Source organism: Phyllobates terribilis, unplaced genomic scaffold, assembly GCF_046119375.1.
Source record: "Phyllobates terribilis strain yellow unplaced genomic scaffold, ASM4611937v1 Scaffold_3__8_contigs__length_932513732, whole genome shotgun sequence".
Taxonomy (NCBI): Eukaryota; Metazoa; Chordata; class Amphibia; order Anura; family Dendrobatidae; genus Phyllobates; species Phyllobates terribilis.
Genome location: NW_027362763.1, coordinates 196,047,114 through 196,070,226, shown reverse-complemented (window position 1 = coordinate 196,070,226; position 23,113 = coordinate 196,047,114). Strand labels below are relative to the sequence as shown.

Genomic DNA, 23,113 nt, shown 5'->3' with positions numbered 1-23,113 from the left:
TTTACCTATATAAGCCTTGGTTGTGATGAAAATTGATCCTGTAAAACCCCCTCTAATAGACCTGCGGGCTTCTCCTTCTCTGTACCGTTCTGTCCACAGATCAGACAGCATGCACAATGTGACAGAGTCCCATTATAACAAGTTTTTGCTGTTAAGGTCCTAAAATGTCACATAACGCTGATTTCAAACCGATCTTTCACATTTAGGAGGATTTGAGCATGCATTGTAGCCAGAACTTCTCGTTCAGCATCACTACCTGATCTCATATGATCTTTTGGTTGAATAGGCAGAAAATTCCCAAAGATACTGCAAAATCCTGTAGAAAGCCTTCTCTGAAAAATGGGGGCTGATCTGTATACTAGAGGGGCTTTAAAGGCTAAATATACAGATGACCTTTCATTTGGATAGAATAGGACATCAATATCAGATCAGTTAGGGTCCGACACGTGGCAGCCCTCACTGATCAGCTGTTTTCAGCTTCACCAGTGGCCAGGTGTAAGCAGTCAGCAGAGGCTAAAGGCACCGATCTGTGCAGCGCGCGGTGGCGGCTGGCCAGCTTCAGGCACCGATCTGTGCAGCGCGCGGTGGCGGCTGGCCAGCTTCAGGCACCGATCTGTGCAGCGCACGGTGGCGGCTGGCCAGCTTCAGGCACCGATCTGTGCAGCGCGCGGTGGCGGCTGGCCAGCTTCAGGCACCGATCTGTACACTGCACAGTGGCTGGGCAGCAGTACCTGAGATCGGTGCGCTGGAGCAGTGCTGTCCGATTCTGTTCCATTCTTACACCCGGCTGGAGGTGATACCAGCTGATCAATACCTGTACAGTGGTGGTCCAGACACCTGGTACGACCACCACCATTCTGATATTAATTTCTTATCCTGAGGATAGTGATATAGTAACAACAATAATTCCTCAGTATAATAAATGATCAATCACTTCATATGAAATATATATACTTAGAGAAAGTGAAGAAGCACTATGATCCAAATATATATAAAAATATCAAAGTTTCGTGAAATATACAGAATACATAAAAAAACAACAGAGAAACTGTTGTCACAAAATCACAACATAGTATAGACAGCAATACAGAAACAATGAAAGGCAGCAATAACCTTATTACAACACATGGGCACAAGGTATAAAGATATAAGTATCGTTTTGCCAAAAACATAACATGAAATATCCTTAGGCAATACCAGAAATACATATTCTCTACCTCCATATGAACTGGTAAACAAAGGATAGAGTAATTGCTCAAGAAACCGCAGGCGGCGGTGAAACGCGCGTCAAGGTGTGCATCATCTGGTCTTTTTGTCCATTATGACAGGTAAATTACCTATTATAGGTTTATTATGTTACAACTTATACCAGCATACAATATACTCATGTGGTTCTATTGTAACAAAGGACCTCCATATAGATGGTGGCTATTAGAGCAATTACTATATCTATCCTTTGTTTACCAATTCATATGGGGTAGAGAATATGTACTTCTGGTATTGCCTAAGGATATTTCATGTTATATGTTTTTGGCAATACGATACTAATATCTTTATACCCTGTGCCCATATGTTGTAACAAGGTTATTGCTGCCTTTCATTGTTTCTGTATTGCTGTCTATACTATGTTGTGATTTTATGACAACAGTTTCTCTGTTGTCTTTTTATGCATTCTATATATTTCAATAAACTTTGTTTGATATTTTTATATAGATTTGGTTCATTGTGCTCCTTCACTTTCTCTATAGTGATATAGTAAGCCTGGAAAACCTCTAAAACCCAAGGTTATTGATTGGCATATCTAACAAGCTCACATAGGAGTAATTGTCAGGTGTCCATACACTTTTTTTGTCTTATACATAGCATATAACTTCAAGCACTGGAAATGAAACAAGAAGAAGAGGGACAGTAAAATGTAGAGAATTCTGGAAGAGAAGCGTTACATATCCATCACAAGGCGTGTATAATTACAATGGGATATTGTGCAGACTGGACGAGTCAGTCGCCTACTGACTACATAAAACAGATTGTGACAAAACAGGTTAAACTGACTAGGTGTGAATTATGTTAGTAACAATTAACGACATCTGGAATTAGGAATGAATCACTTCCTGGGTTCTCACACCCAACCATGCAGGAAGGTCCAAAAAACCAAGCAGTCAGGGGCCAGGAGCCTGGAGAAAGGCTTCATTCAACAGCAGAAGGCTGAATACACCAACATGTAATGCATTACTATGACAGCCGCCACCGGGCGCCCCCCCAACTGCTGCCACTGGGCGCCCCCCCCCCCTCCCCCAATTCCCCGACTGCCGCCACCGGGCGCCCCCCCGACTGCTGCCACCGGGAGCGCCCCCCTCCCCCGACTGCTGCCACCGGGCGTCCCTCACTCCCCCCCCCTTTTTGTTGGGATGGGAGCCAAATTAGAACTTCTGCTATGGGACCCCATGATTTCAATGTACGCCCCTGCCCGCAAAGAAATACCGCATGCTCCGGTCATGTGATCTGACTCTTAAGATTTATTTGTAAGGCCAATTAAAAACATCTCACAATGATTTTATAATTTCTAATGTGCATTGAGGCCTCTAGAAAGAAATCTAGTGAAAAAATAATGCTACCCTCCCTTCCTGATGATTACATTGTTACCTTCTAACATTTTGCAGTAAAGGTGCATCTACATTGTACAAATGTACCGATGACCGGGCAGTGTAAATAGGCTACCGATTACCTACCGAACCAGCACAGAAAAAAAAAGTAAAAAAATTCTAGTTCATCAGGTGAAATGATCTTTTCACTTTCTTACAAGTTCATCATTCTGGGCAGCACATCTTCCTGCATGCTGCCAAGAACAGTGGCATTGTGCATAGGAAGTTTGATCAGCCTGTCTAAACAAATTATTAAAGGGGTTGTTCACTACTCTGACAACCCCCTGCCAATCTAAATGTTTGCCCCTGTTAAAATAAAAACACATTCTCATCTCTGGTGCCAGCGATGATCCAGCCGTGTCGGCACTCGCACTCCCGGTGCTCACTTGAAGGTATGTCACGTGAGCCCTGCACCCAATCAGCGCTGGCTTCACTGCCCAGTCTTCACACAAATCGATCAGCCGCAGCCCTGACTTCCTGTTGATGTTCGATTCTTCCGAAGGCAGGGGTCAGCGCAGAGTGGGTGCAGGGCTCACGTGACAATGTCACGTGAGCACCGGGAGAGCGAGAGCAGACACTGCTGGAATTGCATCGGAGGGGAGTACAAGTGTTGCTATTTTACCGTGTACACACACTCAGATTGAGAAGAGGTTGTTAGAGTAATGGAAAGCCCTTTAAAAACGCAAATATGTAGCAGATCGGCGGTGGTTAAGAGCAGCAAGTCGAGTGGTGTAAACTCACCTTAAAAGGGAAGTTATCTGAAAATTATCTATTATTTCTATCAGGTTTTCGTGCTAAATGAGTTTTTTTTCTTTTACAATATTTTTCTTTTACTTTCCTCTCATATCACAAACTAAATTAAAAACAAAAGAGAAAAATCTTTCAATTTTCACACTGGAACTGTTGTTTCAGGAAGTCCAAATGTACATTATCCACAATGAGCAGACTCCCACCCTATCTTTTGCATTGAAGCATCTAATGAGCGTGTGCAAACCTCACTGTAAAAGGAGGGAGGCAGGGGTAGCTGTGACATTTCCGACTGTGAATGGCAGACATAAGTGTAATAAATAACACTGGTTTAGCTTTCATCTCATAGCAGCCAGTGAGGTGGGATGGACAGCCCAGCAGAGCTGACAGCCCTGTGAGGGGAGCTGCTAGAAGTGTTGGTAATGAGACAAAGCTCAGCTCTGCTGTACTGCCCCTCCTCCCACACTGACTGCTGTGAGATGAAATCTGAAGTGTGTAGGTAATCGCACTCCTACCTGCTCTACTCCTGTAATCACACACAGCTCTGCGGTGAGAAGATCAGACTGTGTCATTACATGCCTCACACTGGGGTCTTACTAGTAAACTGTCCAATCTACAGCACATATCAGCAACCACCTGTCTGCTCAGTCCCATGCAGCAACGTAACATGAAGAATAAGGCAGGAATTAGAAGAAAATGCCTAGTATGGTAAAAATATTTTGCATTTAAAAAAAATAAATAAAAAAACACAGTATACAGCAACCACGCTACACATTACTGAGGGTATGCTCACTTCTACATTTTGTCTTACAGAAAAATGAAAAATATAGGGCTACTTGTATTGCTTAAAGAGTTGTTTCTGAAAGACAACATAGATGTGAACAGCGCCTTATGCATCTTTTATGTTTTTTATTTGTCACAGTTCCAACGTCCCTGTGATAACATTAATCTGCAAAGTCAATGTTGTCTCAGGATCACAACCGTAGAGCAGCCTCAGGCTTATGAAGAAAGGTTTCATATTCTAAGGGAGAAAGAGAGAAAACAGCCCTTACACATTCCCACCATATTACATCCAATCACTAATCTCAGGACAAAATTCAGCCGCTCTTTGTATAGATTCATGAGATGTTCTTTACCTTCTCTGCTTTCTTGTCCGAGATGTCCTGCTTCTCCAGCACTGCTATGCTTTCCTTCAGGTTCTTCACTATGTCTGCTGGAGACTTGTGGGACTTCCCAAAGGGAAATGGCATGTTTGCTGGGATAACACTGCTTTACAGCCCCGTACCTCCTGCAGGATAAAGCGAGAAGAAGCACATCAGCAGCAGCTCTGGGAAAAGAACCTGCAGAGGACATCTGGGGATCCTGCTCTATAGGTTTATGGCTTCTAGACTGGTTACTAAGAAAGTCCAAGCCTTTTTATTGACATACGGTTCCCCCATTTGGTAAGAGCTTAAAAGCCCCTATAGTGGATATCAGTACAGAGCAAGAATAAACTTTTAGATGTTCACACACACTGTCAAAAAGAAGGAGCAAGCTCTACTTGAGGCAGCATGGCGGCTCAGTGGTTAGCACTGCAGCCTTGCAGCGCTGGGGTCCTGGATTCAAGTCCCACCAAGGACAACATATGCAAGGAATTTGTATGTTCTTATTGATTTCCTCCCACATTCCAAAGACATAGTGATAGGGAATTTACGTTGTGAGCCCCAATGAGACAGTGATGATGTCTGTAAAGTGCTGTAAAATTAATGGCGCTATATAAGTAAGCAAAATAAATTAATAAAATAAACCTTGTGTCGCAGTGTAGCAAATGAACCCCATCTATGAGGTCAAAGAATCCAAATACCATATAATAGAAAATAATGTCGGCACTATTCCCAAAAAACTGGAACAACACATTGGGCGGTATCCACATATGTGCTGCACAATATCTGAGAGAGATCAAATGTAAAAAGTCAGAACGCAGATTGGCGTTCATCATATGACAAAATAGCGGTTTATTTTCTTTCCATGGTCGAGAGGTCTACAAAAAGAACAATAATCAGAAAGTCGGTAGCCTACGGTCAGTTCCAGCACAAAGCACAGGTAGCTTCACCTTGAGAAATGGCTGTAGGCTACTGACCTGACGATTATTGTCCTTTTTGTAGACCCCTCAACCATGCAAATAAAATAAACATCTGTTTTATCATATTTTGTGGAGAGTGCCATCCTGCCTTATGATATGATATCAAATACCATGCAATACTTTGGTAAATGAGGAAAAATTTGAGAACTTTTTCTAGATTCTCAAACACACTAATGCTCCATTTAAATGGGGCATACAGATTTTTTCCCCCTTCTTTCTCCAGGTTGGCTTCTCAATGTAAAGTTTAAAAATATAGCACAGAACCACTATAGGGGTCGCCTGCAAACCAAAAAGGCCACTAAACATCTAGAGAATTTTTTTTTTTTTTTTTTAATTCCAGATTAGAAACTATAGTTTATTTTACAACACAAATGTGGATATCGTAAAAGATTGAGGGCTCACTGGAGGGAGACTTAACTGGACCAGTGCCACCACTACTTTCCCAAACCGCTGGTTGACCAGCACAGCAGAAGCCTCCAAGTCATCAACCGAGCAGATCATAGAATACTGCTGCGGGAAATAGCGGCCCATCATGGCCTTTATAGTGTAGATCAATTTAGAGGCGAATGACATGTCTTTATGGGAGTCGCCATTCTAACGAGGGCATCTAAGAAAGTCTTCAAAAGAAATGTCCTCACTGTAAATAACTTATTATTTCTTATGTGACACCTGAAGTTTTTTTGCCTCCTGAGCGATTAACTGGAAATAAATATTGCATGCATCATTGTTAAAAGCAATATGTCAGCAGATTTTTCCTGTGTACTGTAATTGGAGAGCAGCAAGATGTAGGGGCTGAGACTCCGATTCCAGTGATGTATCATTTACTGGGTTGCTTGCTGGCATTCTGATACAATCACAGTTTTCTCTGCTGCAGATCTAGCAGAGTTCTGAATGTGGAGCCCTGTATAACCCCCCCCACCCCCACCCCCACCCCACACCACTGATTGGCAGAAATAAAGAACAGTTCTGTGGTTCTTGTGTAATCTTTACTTTCAGTTTGGAGATAATGATATGCCCGTACTTCGGGGGGCGGCGGCGCTCTATCTGGTGCTCTGCTTATATATTTATCTGTATGCTCTTATGACAGCTCACTGTGCAGTCACTGACCTGCCTCCTATTTTACCTAGCCCCTCACTACTAGATGCATTATGTAAAGTAGGAGGTCAGTGAGCTGTCATAAGAGCATACAGAAGAATATGTAAGCAGAGCACCAGATAGAGCACCCCCCCCCATAGGCCACCCCGAAGCACGGGCATATCATTATCTCAACACTGAAAGTAAAGATTACACAAGAACCACAGGATGGATTTCATTAACCCACGTATTATATTAATCAGTGTAATGTCGCCCACCTGACAGTGTATGTGGTTTACTGAGCACAATCCTGCTGACAAGTGCGTTTTAAGCTTCTTGCACAATTTTGCTGCCAACATTAAATTTGTATGCAGATTTAATATTTTTTATATTTTATTTCCTCATTTTGAACTTTTTTCAAGTATTATACAGGATAATACTTCACAAAACTTTAGTTAATCTAATGCATGGTCATTACATAACAATAAGGGCGGTCATAGCCCTCATGAGAGTACCGGTGGTCCTACACTAGAGGCCGGGAACAGCTGAAATTGCAGAGTTAGATCATTTTGTGCTGTCCGTCACTACCTATTCTTTAAAATGAGTTAACAGACGCCGATAAGTATCCGTCAAAAATGTGATCTGCAGTGTTTATCGCAGTTTCCATTTTTCAGTCCTTGTTGGGTGCGGTAATTGAAAAGTCACTCATGTCAAGTTACAGCTCTGCATCTCATCAAGGTAAACCAGACCAGGCCACAGATCACAGCAGGGATGGATCAGTCATTTCTTGTTTTACATTACGGCATTGTGGGCCCAAGACTACACCAGTCACAGACAGACAAGCCTTGAACTACAAGTCACTCAGACTTTTGCATTTTTCCATGCTGGTATTTTGAAGAGAACAATTGTATATTGGATACATCATAAATTGCATTGACTTTCAACTTCACGGCTACATTTTTAATTTTGGGAGTCATAACTTAGTGTAGTTAAAGTTTGGTCTTATTGTATGCCAGACAAACTGAGCAAGGTAACTAGAAGGAATATAGAGCACATAGGGTTTTATACGAGATAAAAGGAATATTCGTGAAAGATAATTCAAATTCACTCACCTATTAGGGTTATGTAAGACACAACCACTGTACTTGGCATTGGCGGCTGCTGCAAACCTCGAAGCAATGATCGTTTGTTGGGTGAAGAGAATGGGGCAATAGACTGCGCTGCTCGCCTGTCAGAATATTTCTACGCGTTTCGTGGTGATCATACCATTTCCTCAGGATAGACTATAGAAATAAAGTCTATTTCATCATTACATCGACTTGGATTCCTCTGATACATTATTCTGACAGGCGAGCAGCGCAGTCTGATGCCCCATTCTCTTTGTTAAGCTCACGCCCGGACTGTTTGGCATGAGCGTGGTAAGTGGTCCTACTGGGCTACAAACCGAGGAGTGCCTGGAGGGGCGTGACTAAGGGCCTCGCCAGATCCGACCACGGACGCACGGTGGCTTAATCTACTCCAGGTCAGACCCCGGTCACAGCTGCTGACCCACACCGGGGAACTGGCAGGCACGGCTGGTATGCAGACAGGCGGGTACTGGCAGGTAGGTAAACAGGCTGGATAAGGACCAGTACAGACTGGGATACAGGAACTGAGCGGCAGGTGCCGAGGGGAAGCGGAGCAGGGCAGAGCAGAGCCGAACCGCAGGTGCGGAGGGGAAGCGGAGCAGGGCAGAGCAGAGCCGAACCGCAGGTGCGGAGGGGAAGCGGAGCAGGGCAGAGCAGAGCCGAACCGCAGGTGCGGAGGGGAAGCGGAGCAGGGCAGAGCAGAGCCGAACCGCAGGTGCCGAGGGGAAGCGGAGCAGGGCAGAGCAGAGCCGAACCGCAGGTGCCGAGGGGAAGCGGAGCAGGGCAGAGCAGAGCCGAACCGCAGGTGCCGAGGGGAAGCGGAGCAGGGCAGAGCAGAGCCGAACCGCAGGTGCCGAGGGGAAGCGGAGCAGGGCAGAGCAGAGCCGAACCGCAGGTGCCGAGGGGAAGCGGAGCAGGGCAGAGCAGAGCCGAACCGCAGGTGCCGAGGGGAAGCGGAGCAGGGCAGAGCAGAGCCGAACCGCAGGTGCGGAGGGGAAGCGGAGCAGGGCAGAGCAGAGCCGAACCGCAGGTGCGGAGGGGAAGCGGAGCAGGGCAGAGCAGAGCCGAACCGCAGGTGCGGAGGGGAAGCGGAGCAGGGCAGAGCAGAGCCGAACCGCAGGTGCGGAGGGGAAGCGGAGCAGGGCAGAGCAGAGCCGAACCGCAGGTGCGGAGGGGAAGCGGAGCAGGGCAGAGCAGAGCCGAACCGCAGGTGCGGAGGGGAAGCGGAGCAGGGCAGAGCAGAGCCGAACCGCAGGTGCGGAGGGGAAGCGGAGCAGGGCAGAGCAGAGCCGAACCGATGGTGCGGAGGGGAAGCGGAGCAGGGCAGAGCAGAGCCGAACCGATGGTGCGGAGGGGAAGCGGAGCAGGGCAGAGCAGAGCCGAACCGCAGGTGCGGAGGGGAAGCGGAGCAGGGCAGAGCAGAGCCGAACCGCAGGTGCGGAGGGGAAGCGGAGCAGGGCAGAGCAGAGCCGAACCGAACCGCAGGTGCGGAGGGGAAGCGGAGCAGGGCAGAGCAGAGCCGAACCGCAGGTGCGGAGGGGAAGCGGAGCAGGGCAGAGCAGAGCCGAACCGCAGGTGCGGAGGGGAAGCGGAGCAGGGCAGAGCAGAGCCGAACCGCAGGTGCGGAGGGGAAGCGGAGCAGGGCAGAGCAGAGCCGAACCGCAGGTGCGGAGGGGAAGCGGAGCAGGGCAGAGCAGAGCCGAACCGCAGGTGCGGAGGGGAAGCAGAGCAGGGCAGAGCAGAGCCGAACCGCAGGTGCGGAGGGGAAGCAGAGCAGAGCAGAGCCGAACCGCAGGTGCGGAGGGGAAGCGGAGCAGGGCAGAGCAGAGCCGAACCGCAGGTGCGGACAGACAGGACAGGGCTGTTCCTATGGAACAGACAAGGACAGGGAAACACAAGAAGATAGCTAGAACACAGGAGATAGATATGGAAGTAGAAACGGGACAAGCAGAACCAGACACACACAAGGTACTTGCTATGAAGTAGCGACTGGACACAGGACTCACAAACAGAAGTACAGAGACAACGAGTAGGAGTTAGGTACTGGTTCAGACACTGCAGGAAAAGGGAAGGTTCGGAGATAGAGACAAACAGGTAACGGGCTAGGACACAGTTCAGACAGGAACGAGATACAGGAACGAGCCTGGGCTTTCAGCCCCCAGGGTGGCGGTAATAGACTAGAAGTCACAGATACAGGTAAAGGGCCTGGGTACTCAGCCCCCAGGGTGGTGTAAACAGACAAGGTGCAGGACAAGACATGGCAACTCACAGTTGCACAGAACACACTGTAAGAAAGTGTTGCTCAGGCACCTCCTACTGGGTGGAGGAGGTTTAAGTATCCAGTGACTCACAGCAATAGGCTGGGGACGCATTAGGACTGTGCACACTGTAACTGTAAGAATCAGGAAGTTCCAGTGCCGCCGCCCTAAGCCAGCAGACAAGAGACAAGCACACAGCAAGTAGAGGAGCATAGTGCGCAGCCTGCCTGGACTGGTAGGTAAGTTGGTGGTCTTGCATGGTGGGAGATGGCAAGCCATGCCAGCACGCCGCCAGGGATGTTACAATCTTCACCCAGCAAAGACTAACTGAGCAGGGAGACATTATAGTAAATCCCTGGTAGTTTGTTTATATCGCTAACATATTACCAACCTAATGATGGACACAAATGGCCTAGATGGGTGGCTCGGTTCAAGGAAATATCTGGCCATGTAAGCAAAAAGGAGAAGAGCCTACAAAGAAACAAGAATATAAAAATGTGCTGCAAGGACAAACTATCAGGGATTTACTATAATGTCTCCATGCTCATTTTGTCTGGCATACAATAAGACCAAACTTTAACTACACTAGTTATGACTCCTAAAATTAAAAATGTAGCCCTGAAGTTGAAAGTCAATGCAACTTATGATGTATCCAATATACAATTGTTCTCTTCAAAATACCAGCATGGAAAATGCAAAAGGAATCTGGTACAGAAGGTAGTATACTATGTTATCTATATTGCTTATTAAAATGTCTGCTTAAGGTAAGGTCTGTTTAACACGTGTGAAACATGGACACTGCCAGGACTCCCGACCGCCGCTAACTGCCTAATATATGCCTGTGAGGCAGCTCGCTCTTCTCAGGAGACCTGGTGGTTGGGTCAGGTATTGCAAGCCGAGCACAGTCAGTGTTTCACAGTTGTGTGAAACCGGCCTAAGACCTATTTAGTGGTGTTCAGTTAGAGGAGGCTGGCACAAGCTACACCACGCCAGCTATCGGGCTTCTAAGCAATTAACCAGACAATATCAATTCATGCATTATGTGTATTGTATCCATAGGTGGGAAAGGAAATCAAGCGAAGTGCATCATACACATGCTTCTGTAACTAGAGTGCTTGAAAAAGAAAGTATTGCTGGTTACCTGTAGATCGAGTTAAAATATCCCAATAATTGGGTGGGCAGCCAGCCTCTGCAGATCTCCAAAGGAAAAGTGCAGCCAACCTGTAGAACATAAAAGAAAAATACAAAAAAAAAAAAATCCTTCTTAAAAGGGAGTCTGTCAACCCAAATGCAAATTAAACACTTATAATAGCTCTGAGAAAAATCATATAGACAGCATATATTTTATTATTGTAATTAGTTTTATTATTTGTTTTATGCCATATGCAAAGAGGGTGCACACTTGGTATGGCCAAGAGTTTGGTTTAACTTTACACCCCATCAGTTTGCAAACTGAACAGTTCCCCCCATTCCAATTAACAGCAATCACTTGGCCACTGTGTCACAGAATAGGCCAACTGATTTATTCTATGGTGCAGTGAAGACAGGAAGAGCGCGTAACAGTACTCCTTATTGTCCGACTCTTAAGCTCTCATATACTTTAGATGGCTGTCGTCAAAATGATGGTTTGGCCAAGTGTTCAGCCGGTAGCTATATCATCCAACTCACCCATAAAAACATAAATAAATACTGGGCGTGTGAACAAAAGCTTACTATGAATGAAGGAGATCTTGATGTTGCAGTAAACATATAAGTAAACCTAAACCTGGTTAATAAAATATGCTAAGAAACAAATATCTGCCTTGAACCACCCCGACACGCGTTTCGCTTTCTGTGCTTTCTCAAGGTGTGTGTGACACTCCCCTTGAGAAAGCACAGAAATCGAAACGCCCGTCGGGCGGCTGCAGCGGTGCTCCCTATTACTGTGAACATGGGTAAGTGATTAGGGGATATAGTCTCCACCTGCAGGTGCTTTTGCTGGACAGTCATAGTTCAAGGCAGATATTTACATTGATGTGCCTGTATTGATGGTTATTATTTTCAATATGTAACATAGTAACATAGTCTTCCTTCAACCTTAAAAACTAAGTCCATCTAGTTCAACCCATAGCCTAACATGTTGATCCAGAGGAAGGCAAAAAAAAACCATGTGGCAAACACTAAGCTCCACATTGGGGGAAAAAATTCCTTCCTGACTCCATACGACAATCAGACTAGTTCCCTGGATCAACGCCCTATCAAGGAATCTAGTATATATAACCTGTAATATTATACTTTTCAAGAAAGGCGTCCATACCCTTCTTAAATTTTAATAGTGAATCACTCATTACAACATCATGCGGCAGAGAGTTCCATAGTCTCACTGCTCTTACAGTAAAGAATCCGCGTCTGTGATTATGATTAAAACCTTCTTTCCTCCAGACGTAGAAGATGCCCCCTTGTCCCAGTCTCAGGCCTCAGAGTAAAAAGATCAGTAGAGAGGTCTTTGTACTGTCCCCTCATATACTTGTACATAGTAATAAGATCACCCCTAAGCCTTCGTTTTTCCACAGTAAATAACCCCAAGTGTAATAACCTGTCTTGGTATTGCCGACCCCCCAGTCCTCTAATAACCTTGGTCGCTCTTCTCTGCACCCGCTCTAGTTCAGCTATGTCTTTCTTATACACCGGAGACCAGAACTGTACACAGTATTCTAAGTGTGGTCGCACTAGTGACTTGTATAGAGGTAAAATTATGTTCTCCTCATGAGCATCTATGTCTCTTTTAATGCATCCCATTATTTTATTTGCCTTTTCAGCAGCTGCCTGACACTGGCCACTAAACGTGAGCTTGTTGTCCACCAATACACCCAGGTCTATTTCAGTTACAGTTTTGCCCAGTGTGTTACAATTAAGCATGTAATTATACATTTTATTTCCTCTGCCCAAGTGCATTACCTTACATTTATCCCCATTAAAGCTCATTTGCCATTTATGATCCCAAGCTTCTAGTTTACATAGATCCTCCTGTAATATAAAATTGTCCTCCTCTGTATTGATTACCCTGCAAAGTTTAGTGTCATCTGCAAATATTGAAATACTACTCTGTATGCACCCTATAAGGTCATTAATAAATATGTTAAAAAGAAGGGGGCCCAATACTGACCCCTGTGGTACCCCAGGTTAAACTCTTATACTGTGATTCAGAATGGATTGAGTTTACCACCGCTTCCTATATATACACTTTTGTACAATCTTGATATGCATGCCATTTTTTTGTACATGCATGGCATATATTTTTAAACTATTGTTTCAATAAAATATTATTGATTTTATACTTCAATTGTAAGTGGTCTCGTTGGGTATTTTTTTTACCCAGGTATATGTTTATATTTGTGGATGAAATCCACTACACGTAATCTTTCTTGGTACACTTAATGGGGAGACTCATGCTGTCATGGCTTCAGACAGATTATATAGGATATGTACTTTGAATTTTCGTACGAGTAAACATATAAGGCAGCACCAGCACTAAAAGCCCATGTAGATCGGCCAATAATCGGGGAATTAGCGTTCTTAAGAACACTCATTCCTATTATCAGGTTGTCTAAATAGGCTGGCAAACAGCTGACAAACAAGCAGAACACTCGTATGTCAGGTGCGCCGATTTCTAAACTGGCTTAAAACTCATCATTATTGGCAGCACAAGGTTCTGTGTGAATAGGTGATATGCTTCCAATAACATGATATACTATCTCAGGATAATCGTATTAGCAATCGTTCTGGCCAGGTCTGTGGAGTTGATATAAAATGGACCGACTCCTAAAATATATAATAAATTGGGTACAGTAGTACAATGGAGTCTGTGCTGTAAATGTTTTCATAAGAATTTGGGAAAGTTATGAAATATCCTATAAATGTCTGTTCTGTTCCTGACTTAATGATCTCAGCTTTTAGTGGAGATGAATCTGTGCTGCACTTTATGTACATGCTGAGTAGTGAGGCCGGGCTGTGGAGTTGGAGTCGTGGAGTCAGAAGTCAGGGAAATTGAGGAGTCGGAGTTGGTGGTTTGGCTTACCGACTCCACAGCCCTAGTTCTGAGTAGGGATGAGCGGACCCGTGGAAGTTCGGGTACCTACCTAAACTTTATTCCAAAGTTCAGTTCTGGTTCCAGAACCCCATCGTAAACAATGGGGACCTGAACTTTTGAGCTGGAAAAAACGCTCTCTCTCTGCAACAGACTTCCCCCGGAACTCCGAACATTGCTATGGACTTCCAGAAGTTCGTGTTCAGCGTTTGGCACCAGACACTAACTGTCCAGCACAAAGCCCGAACTTTTCATTTCAGGTTCACTCATCTCTAGCTCTGAGCTGTACTCTGTATGACCTGTCTACACATGCCGTTAGATGACTAACAAACCAGCTTGCATGTAGCAGATTGGCAGTCATTTTACAGCCACGATCATACGGTCTAAACCCGGCATAAGCCATTCATTTCCCTCAGCTTTTCTGTATAACTATTATTGTGATTTCCATGTGCTATTCTAGGAAGGTTATACAACTACACAGGTAAATGCATAATATTATACCAAGCAGGGAACTGTGGGAAGCTTTGTGACTGCCATGTGAGAATGACAATTACATGTGTACCACACTGCAATAACTCAGAAACAGCTCGACAAACAGCCAGAAATTATACAAGATGGCAGCGAAGGGACTTATTACATGGCCTTGTTTTATTGAATGGGGAAAACTCGTTAATATTGGCATTTTAATATAGCATTGATGTTTAAGAGCACGCTATTGTAACAAGCCATACAGCTGCATCATCAGGATATGATCCTCAGGCCACGTTCACATGTTCAGTATTTGGTCACTATTTTACCTCAGTATTTATAAGCCAAAATCAGGAGTGGAACAATCAGAGGAAAAGTATAATAGAAAGACGTCACCACTTCTGTATTTATCACCCACTCCTGGTTTTGACTTACAGATACGGAGATAAAATACTGACCACATACTGAACGTGTGAATGAGGCCTAAGAGTGCTCTGATTTACTGATAAACAGTTCTTATAGACTACTCTGGACTCCTAGTAGTCTTAGCTTGTTCAGTAATCCCACATGCAATGTTTGTGTAAATATATATATATATTTACACAATATAAAGTGTGCAAAGCAGTCATCAAAGCAAAAGGTGGCTACTTTGAAGAACCTAGAATATAAGACATATTTTCAGTTGTTTCACACTTTTTTGTTAAGTATATAATTCCACATGTGTTAATTCATAGTTTTGATGCCTTCAGTGTGAATGTACAATTTTCATTGTCATGAAAATACCGAAAAATCTTTAAATGAGAAGGTGTGTCCAAACTTTTGGTCTGTACTAATATATAGATATACATACATTATATATATATATATATAATCACTGGTACTGTAATATTATAAAATGACTACTGTAGCAAATAACAAGAAGCATAATAATGGCCCAAGAAGGAGTAATCAAAGCAAATATATAAAATAGGAAGTGTTGACATTGCATAACAAGGAGTAGCTGATATATGAAGACAAGGGTTGTATCATAAAATATATTAAAAATATACATTGTATGGCAGAGATTACCAAATCCAAAAAATGTTTGACAAGTTGCCCTGTATAGATGCAAGTATAAGAAATACTTCTCTAGAACACTATACACACACAGTTCAGAGCAGGATGAGGTATCGGTACGTGGATATTACCCACTAGTCCTAATGTCTATTCATCTGCATATTTTGGCTGACAATTACTTGTGACACTACAAGACTCCGTGATAAGCATTAGCAAGTCTGCACTCACATTTGGCATAAAGGAGCATCATAGTCCAAACAAACCTCTAGAATCCACTTGACGTAGTAACAACCAATTCAATTGAAGACCGCGCTCATCAAGAAGTCTCACATATCTGGAGAAATAAAGAATGTATATGCGAGACTTCCTGATGAGCACTACAAGCCTCAGCATCTCTTGCCTGTATGCAGTTTACATATCACGCTGGGACTTGCAGGGTCATCTATCTGGCCAATCGTTACTCGGACGCTTCTGTTCTGTGCCAGTCATTGCACTGGCTGCCCATAAATTGGATCCTATAATGTAAGTTGCTTGTTCTCACCCACAAAGCTCTCCACAGCGCGGCACCCCCTACATCTCCTCCCTCATTTCTGCTTATCGGCCTACCCATTCTCTACACTCCTCAATCGATTTCCGACTAACATCCGTACTAATCCGTACCTCCCACTCCTAGCTCCAAGACTTCTCTCGAGCTGCATCTATTCTTTGGAATGCTCTACCCCAAGAAATTAGGATGAACCACAACTGACACAGTTTTAGGCACTCCCTAATAACAAATCAATATAGAGCGGCCTATCACTTTCCCTAATCAAAGTCTTTTTACAAGTAGCCCATTCACTATTTCGCCAAACATAATTCTTTATCAAACTCCACTGCACCTAAAAGCACTACAGATATTGGCTGGTGACGAGCTCATACACCCTTTATCTATCCCCTATTCCCTCAAGATGCGTCAATGTAAATGATCAAAAAAGTAGGAGTTCCAGCTTCAGGTAAGTCCAAAGATTCTTCTTTATTGAAATAAAATCAGTGGCCAAAAGCACGTGTTCATAAGAGCCTTTTGGCATCTGATTTTATTTCAATAAAGAAGAATCTTTGGACTTACCTGAAGCTGGAACTCCTACTTTTTTTTTGCACATTTACCTTCCGAAGTGGTTCCTCGTGTTCTGTGCTTCAGAACTCTAGAGCACAGGTGAGCTGGTGTTCCCCTTTATTACATAGTAAATAAGCCCATGTCCTTTGTGTCCCTCCCGCCTCATTGTAGACTGTAAGCTCTTAAGAGCAGGGTCGTCATTATTTTTGCTTTAATTATTGTATTATCTTTAACTATGTTACTTATGACTGTTGTATATGAACAACTGAATTGTAAAGCGCTGTGGAATATGTTAGTGCTATATAAATAAAGATTATTATTTCACAACAGCTTAAAGGCTAGATGATGCAGGTCACCATTCAATTGGGTGAGGGATGGAATATCTGAAAAGTTTCTACTCTTAGTGTAACTACTGCACAGATTTACATTGGTAATGACTGCGATTAGCATTTCTCCTCCTTATCTAATGGTATCAGAATGCTGATCAGCTGCCATTTACATCCCTTCTCTAGGTGTGGAGCACACAGTAGCTCCAATCATAGCAGTGATGGCCATGGCATTTAACTCCAATTTATTTTTACAGATAACAGAAAAAAAAGTTAAGTGATTAAATGAGTGACAACCACACTGGGCAATTCCCTTCCTAACTCCCCTGCACTGGGTATAAGGGATCATTCAGACGTCAGTTCTCAGGGATAAAACATGTCCCCATTATAGTCTTTGGAGCAGTTTACATGTCTGAGTATTTCTGCACCAAATCATGAAGACATGTCTGATTCTGATCCAAGTCACGTATCAATCTTGCTGATTGATAGAAGCTTGAGAAACTTTAGGGTTTTTTCTGCAAGAAAAACTGAAACCCTGACCAAACCGTGATGAAAATCTGATCAGTGGTTTGTCATCCGAGCACTGGATGTCTGAATGACAGCTAAGGTGCTTGTAAAAGGGACAGAGCCAGCACAAGTCAGGTGACCTGTGAAACTCAGCACCAGGGGCCACATCACCCAGGACTGGGCTGTGACCCCGGGGGGGGGGGATTGCACCATAACACAGCACAAGGGGCTACATCACCCAGGTCTGGGCTGTGACCCGGGGGAGGACTGCACCATAACACAGCACAAGGGGCCACGTCACCCAGGACTGGGCTGTGACCCTGGGGGGGGGGGATTGCACCATAACACAGCACAAGGGGCCACATCACCCAGGTCTGGGCTGTGACCGGGGGGAGGACTGCACCATAACACAGCACAGAGGGGCCACATCACTCAGGACTGGGCTGTGACTCGGGGGGAGGACTGCACTATAACACAGTATAGAGGGGCCACATCACCCAGGACTGGGCTGTGACCAGGGGGAGGACTGCACCATAACACAGCACAAGGGGCCACTTCACCCAGGACTGGGCTGTGACCCGGGGGAGGACTGCACCATAACACAGCACAGAGGGGCCACATCACCCAGGACTGGGCTGTGACCCGGGGGAGGACTGCACCATAACACAGCACAGAGGGGCCACATCACCCAGGACTGGGCTGTGACCCGGGTGGAGGATTGCACCATAACACAGCACAAGGGGCCACATCACCCAGGACTGGGCTGTGACCCGGGGGAGGACTGCACCATAACACAGCACAGAGGGGCCACATCACCCAGGACTGGGCTGTGACCCGGGTGGAGGATTGCACCATAACACAGCACAAGGGGCCACATCACCCAGGACTGGGCTGTAACCCGGGGGAGGACTGCACCATAACACAGCACAAGGGGCCACATCACCCAGGACTGGGCTGTGACCCGGGGGAGGACTGCACCATAACACAGCACAGAGGGGCCACATCACCCAGGACTGGGCTGTGACCCGGGTGGAGGATTGCACCATAACACAGCACAAGGGGCCACATCACCCAGGACTGGGCTGTAACCCGGGGGAGGACTGCACCATAACACAGCACAAGGGGCTACATCACCCAGGACTGGGCTGTGACCCGGGGGAGGACTGCACCATAACACAGCACAGAGGGGCCACATCACCCAGGACTGGGCTGTGACCCGGGGGGGGGGGTTCTGCACCATAACACAGCACAGAGGGGGCAGATCATGGATGCACCAGGATACTCACAATGTGACCTAGCGAGCACCAGACACAGGGACACCCCCTCCGCCGGGCCCCCTGCTGCCTCCCGGGCTGTTGTCTCTGTGCTGACGGTTCACTGCACGGGGATCCTTTCTTCTCCGCTCCTTTTCAGGGCTTTTGTCCTCTCCAGTCACTTCCGGGGTGTCTAGAAATCCGTGACACCGTTGCAGTGCCACTCCTTTCCCGTCACTCCCGGGTGTCTCTGGTAAAGGGTCACTCCGGGGGGTCTCAATTCTTTCTCACGGGTCACTCCGGGCGGCTCCTCCCGTCTCTATGGTGTTCTCGGTCCCAGAGGGATCACTTCCGGCGCATGCGATGACGTCACTCGGACAGCGACATCAGTAGAACTGGAGAGCGAGCCGAGATGAGACTCTATGGTAAGGCAGGCTAGAGCGACCAGCGGAGTCAGTGCGCTAGCTCAGGGGCTCCCTCCAGTGGTAGCGTTATCCGTGTGTCCATGTGATGGGCGGTGTCCTGTACAATGTGACACATACACTGCGCTGAGGGGCAGGAGAGCAGTGAGGACGTGGTGTGCGGGGGGAGGAGACCAGTGGGCAGTGAGGGGCCATGGTGAAAGTAATGTCTGCACAGTGAGGTTTCCCACAGACACTCGTGTAGTGTATCTTCTCATTACACCATTATCAGATAATGCGGCATACCGGGACCATACACTACCATTATACAGTGCCATTTAGTAAAATCACATTACACAGACCAATAATACCAGCACACCTTGTGTCTGCACAGAGGCTTCCCACAGACACAATATACACGAGTAGCTTCTCATTGTACCATGATCAGATAATGTCGCCATACCAGGAACATATACTACCATTATGCACTGCCATATAGTACTATCACATTACACAGACCAATAATACCACCACACCATGTGTCTGCACAGAGAGGCTTCCCACAGACACTCCTGTATTGTATCTTCTCATTGTACCATGATCAGATAATGCCGCCATACCAGGAACATATACTACCATTATACAGTGCCATATAGTACTATCACATTACACAGACCAATAACACCACCACACCATGTGTCTGCACAGAGAGGCTTCCCACAGACACTCGTGTATCGTATCTTCTCATTGTACCATGATCAGATAATGCCGCAATACTGGGCCCATATACTAATATCCTATTACACTACACACAAACCAATAACACCACCACAACTTGTGTCTGCACAGCTAACTGACCAGATTTATAGGGGTTATCCACCCCTGAGTACATTTTTGGTAAGCCCTGTACATGCCGAATCCTGACCGTGTGTGATGTACTCATTAGCGTTTGGCTCTGGTTTCCGGTTCTGGACTCCAGTCGACTTGTGGACATTTGCCGAAAAATGTACTGATGGTGGAGAACCCCTTTAAAGTGTTATTCCCAAGATAGTAAGTTTCTCCCTATCCACAGGATAGGGAAAACTATTGATCATTGTGGTCCGACTGCTGCGTTCCCCCACGATCCTGAGATCTCCATTTTGAATGAAGTAGAGGTGAGCATGGCCGCCCTTCATTCCATTCATTATCTGTAGGACTGCCCAAGGACAGTGCTTGATTCTCTCTGGCAGTCCCATAGATAATGAATGGTGCGGAGGCCATACAAGATGTGGATTTGGGTTGTCAGGTTCCAGAGCCCTGTTCTCAGAATCACTGCGGCTCCACAGCAGTCAGTAAGTTATAGATAGGGTAGAACTTACAGACTTGGGTATAACCCTTTAACTTTTTAATTTTCCAGCACCTTTTCACAACCTACACAAGTTAACCCTGGTGAAATCCCCTTTTTGTTTCATTACTATACCTGCTTTCTGGTACTGTGTTGTCAAATACTGGACTTTAGAAATAATGGTGTGCACCTCCCCTTTAAAAACTGACTCACAAAAATAATAGTGCCAGATAGTGCTGCAAAAACTAGTATTGCCAAACAGACGGTGCTCCATACAGTGCCTAAGACATTTGTTGTGCTCCATAGGGTAATAGTACACCACGGAGTAAAACTGGCTGCAAAGTAATCGTGCCACCTTTTAAGCCCCTCAGGAAATAAAAAAGTAAAAATAAATAAAATATGGCATTATTAATATTTCGTGTCTCATACATTAAAAATATCCATCTTGCTGATATATAAAAGGTAATAGTGCTCTCTTTTTATCTCCTGAAAATAATAAAACTCATACTATCCTTACCCTGTTCTCATGATCGGTGAGGCATCTTCTGGCCTGTGAAGTCAGTGGCCCAACAGCTGACCAATTGGCCCTGGGACACTGATGTCCTGTGTGTGGTCCAGGTATCTTGTAAGGCAAGGGTGGGGAACCCCGAGCCATTTACAGTCCTCAACTACCTTTTCTCTGGCCACTGGGTAGATCCCCAGGAACCATGGTGCTCGGACCAGCAGCTGCATTTTGATAGCTGCCGGGCCTTTAATTTCTTATTACTCTGCCAGCAATCGCATGCAGTGTTCACTACAGAACACTGTGGCGCTTGCAATGAAAGATTACACTTTCACAGTGGCCAGTGCCAGCTTCAGGACATACTTTGAGGGCTCCTGTCCCACGGTAGAAGACAGCATGGCAGTGGCTTCTGTGATGTCTGTACCTCAGCCCCAGCATCTCCTGCGATGTATATGCTGCTGCCCCATGTCTCCTATGTGATGTGTATATATAGCAGCCCTGGTGTCTCCTGTGATTTATATACAGATGTCTCGGTGTCTCCTGTGATGTATATACAGCAGTATCGGTGTCTCGTATGTGATGTATATGTACAGCAGTATCTGTGTCTCCTATGTGATGTATATACAGCAGTATCTGTGTCTCCTATGTGATGTGTATATATAGCAGTATCGTTGTCTCCTGTGATATATATACAGCAATATTGGTGTCTCCTATGTGATTTATATACAGCAGTATCAGTGTCTCCTGTGATGTATACACAGCAGTCTCGGTGTCTCCTATGTGATATATACAGATCTGTGTCTTCTAAGTAATGTGTATACGGCAGTCTCAGTGTCTCCTATATTATGTATACCGGAAATCTCCCAGTATCGTTGTCTCCTATGTGATGTATATACAGCAATATCGGTGTCTCCTATGGTGATGTATATACAGCAGTATCTGTGTCTCCTATGTGATGTATATACAGCAGTATCTGTGTCTCCTATGTGATGTATATACAGCAGTATCGTCTCCTATGTGATGTATATACAGCAATATTGGTGTCTCCTATGTGATTTATATACAGTAGTATCAGTGTCTCCTGTGATGTATACACAGCAGTCTCGATGTCTCCTATGTGATATATACAGATTGTAGCGTCGGCGTCCCTGCCTCCTGTTAGGCAGAGACGCCGTTCCTCTCACCTCCCTGCTCCGTCCTCGGCGTCCTCTTCCCGCGCTGCTGGCAGCGCTCACCGCTTCCCGGGCACTGTGCTTAGGTCCTAAGGAGTCCCCGGCCAATTGCCGGTGGAGCTCCCATGTATAAGGCACCTCCTCCAAAATGGAGGTGCCCGAGCAAAGTTGTTGCAAAGCCTTTCACCTCTGCTTCAGCCCTCAGGTTTCGTTGCCAGTCTGCTTTCCAGCTCTGTCTACCTGCTTGCATTCCTGCGGTCCGACAGTCTGTCTACCTGCATCCACCAGTCTGTCTATGGACCAGTCCGCCGGCGGATCAGGAAGCACCTCCCTGATACCTCCCTGATACCTCCCTGATACCTGCCTGATACCTGCCTGATACCTGCCTGATACCTGCCTGATAACTGCCTGATACCTGCCTGAGACCACCTGCCAGCCAGCCGAGAGACTCTTACCCGCTCACCTGGGAGCGCTCACCTGCTACCCGCCAGTTAGCCTACCTGGAGGCTCTGCCGTCACTTGCCGTGACCACCTGCCAGCCAGCCGAGAGACTCTTACCCGCTCACCTGGGAGCGCTCACCTGCTACCAGCCTGCTAGCCTACCTGGAGGCTCTGCCGTCACTTGCCGTGACCACCTGCCTGTCTAGAGACTCTTACCTTGCTGTCACTTGCTGTGACCACCTGCCTGTCTAGAGACTCTTACCCTGCTGTCACTTGCCGTGACCACCCGCCTGTGAAGAGACTGTTCCCGTCACTTGCCGTGACCTCCTGCCCTTCTACCCAGAGACTGTTCCTGTCACTTGCCGTGACTACCTGCCCGCCTTCCCTGGGAGCCACCCACTTCCTTACAAGGACTGCCCCTTTGTATAGTAGCTCAGAGGTTCCACCTCCCAGACCCGTTACAGTTTGCTCGGGCCACGGAACCCGGTGGCACCCAAGCTCCCTCGCTCTCGGACCTATGTCATGAACTTTCCC

The 23,113-nt window shown here is 45.9% G+C and overlaps 1 protein-coding gene across 2 annotated transcripts in view; it reads right to left on the bottom strand.

Annotated features, from left to right (window-relative positions):
- The window catches only part of LOC141259033 (calcium-binding protein 39), a 37,870-nt gene extending 18,738 nt beyond the window's left edge, over positions 1-19,132 (bottom strand). Inside the window, exons 1-3 of one of the 2 annotated variants that reach the window (XM_073674442.1) lie at positions 18,773-19,131; positions 11,112-11,191; positions 4,526-4,677 (exon numbers count right to left, since the gene is read on the bottom strand). In XM_073674442.1, coding sequence (XP_073530543.1) covers positions 4,526-4,639 — 114 coding nt within the window. In that variant the 5' untranslated portion in view covers positions 4,640-4,677; positions 11,112-11,191; positions 18,773-19,131. Of the gene's footprint in view, positions 1-4,525; positions 4,678-11,111; positions 11,192-18,772 lie in introns of both variants that reach the window. The other variant, XM_073674443.1, reaches the window with a different exon arrangement.
- Between the last annotated feature and the right edge of the window lie 3,981 nt (positions 19,133-23,113).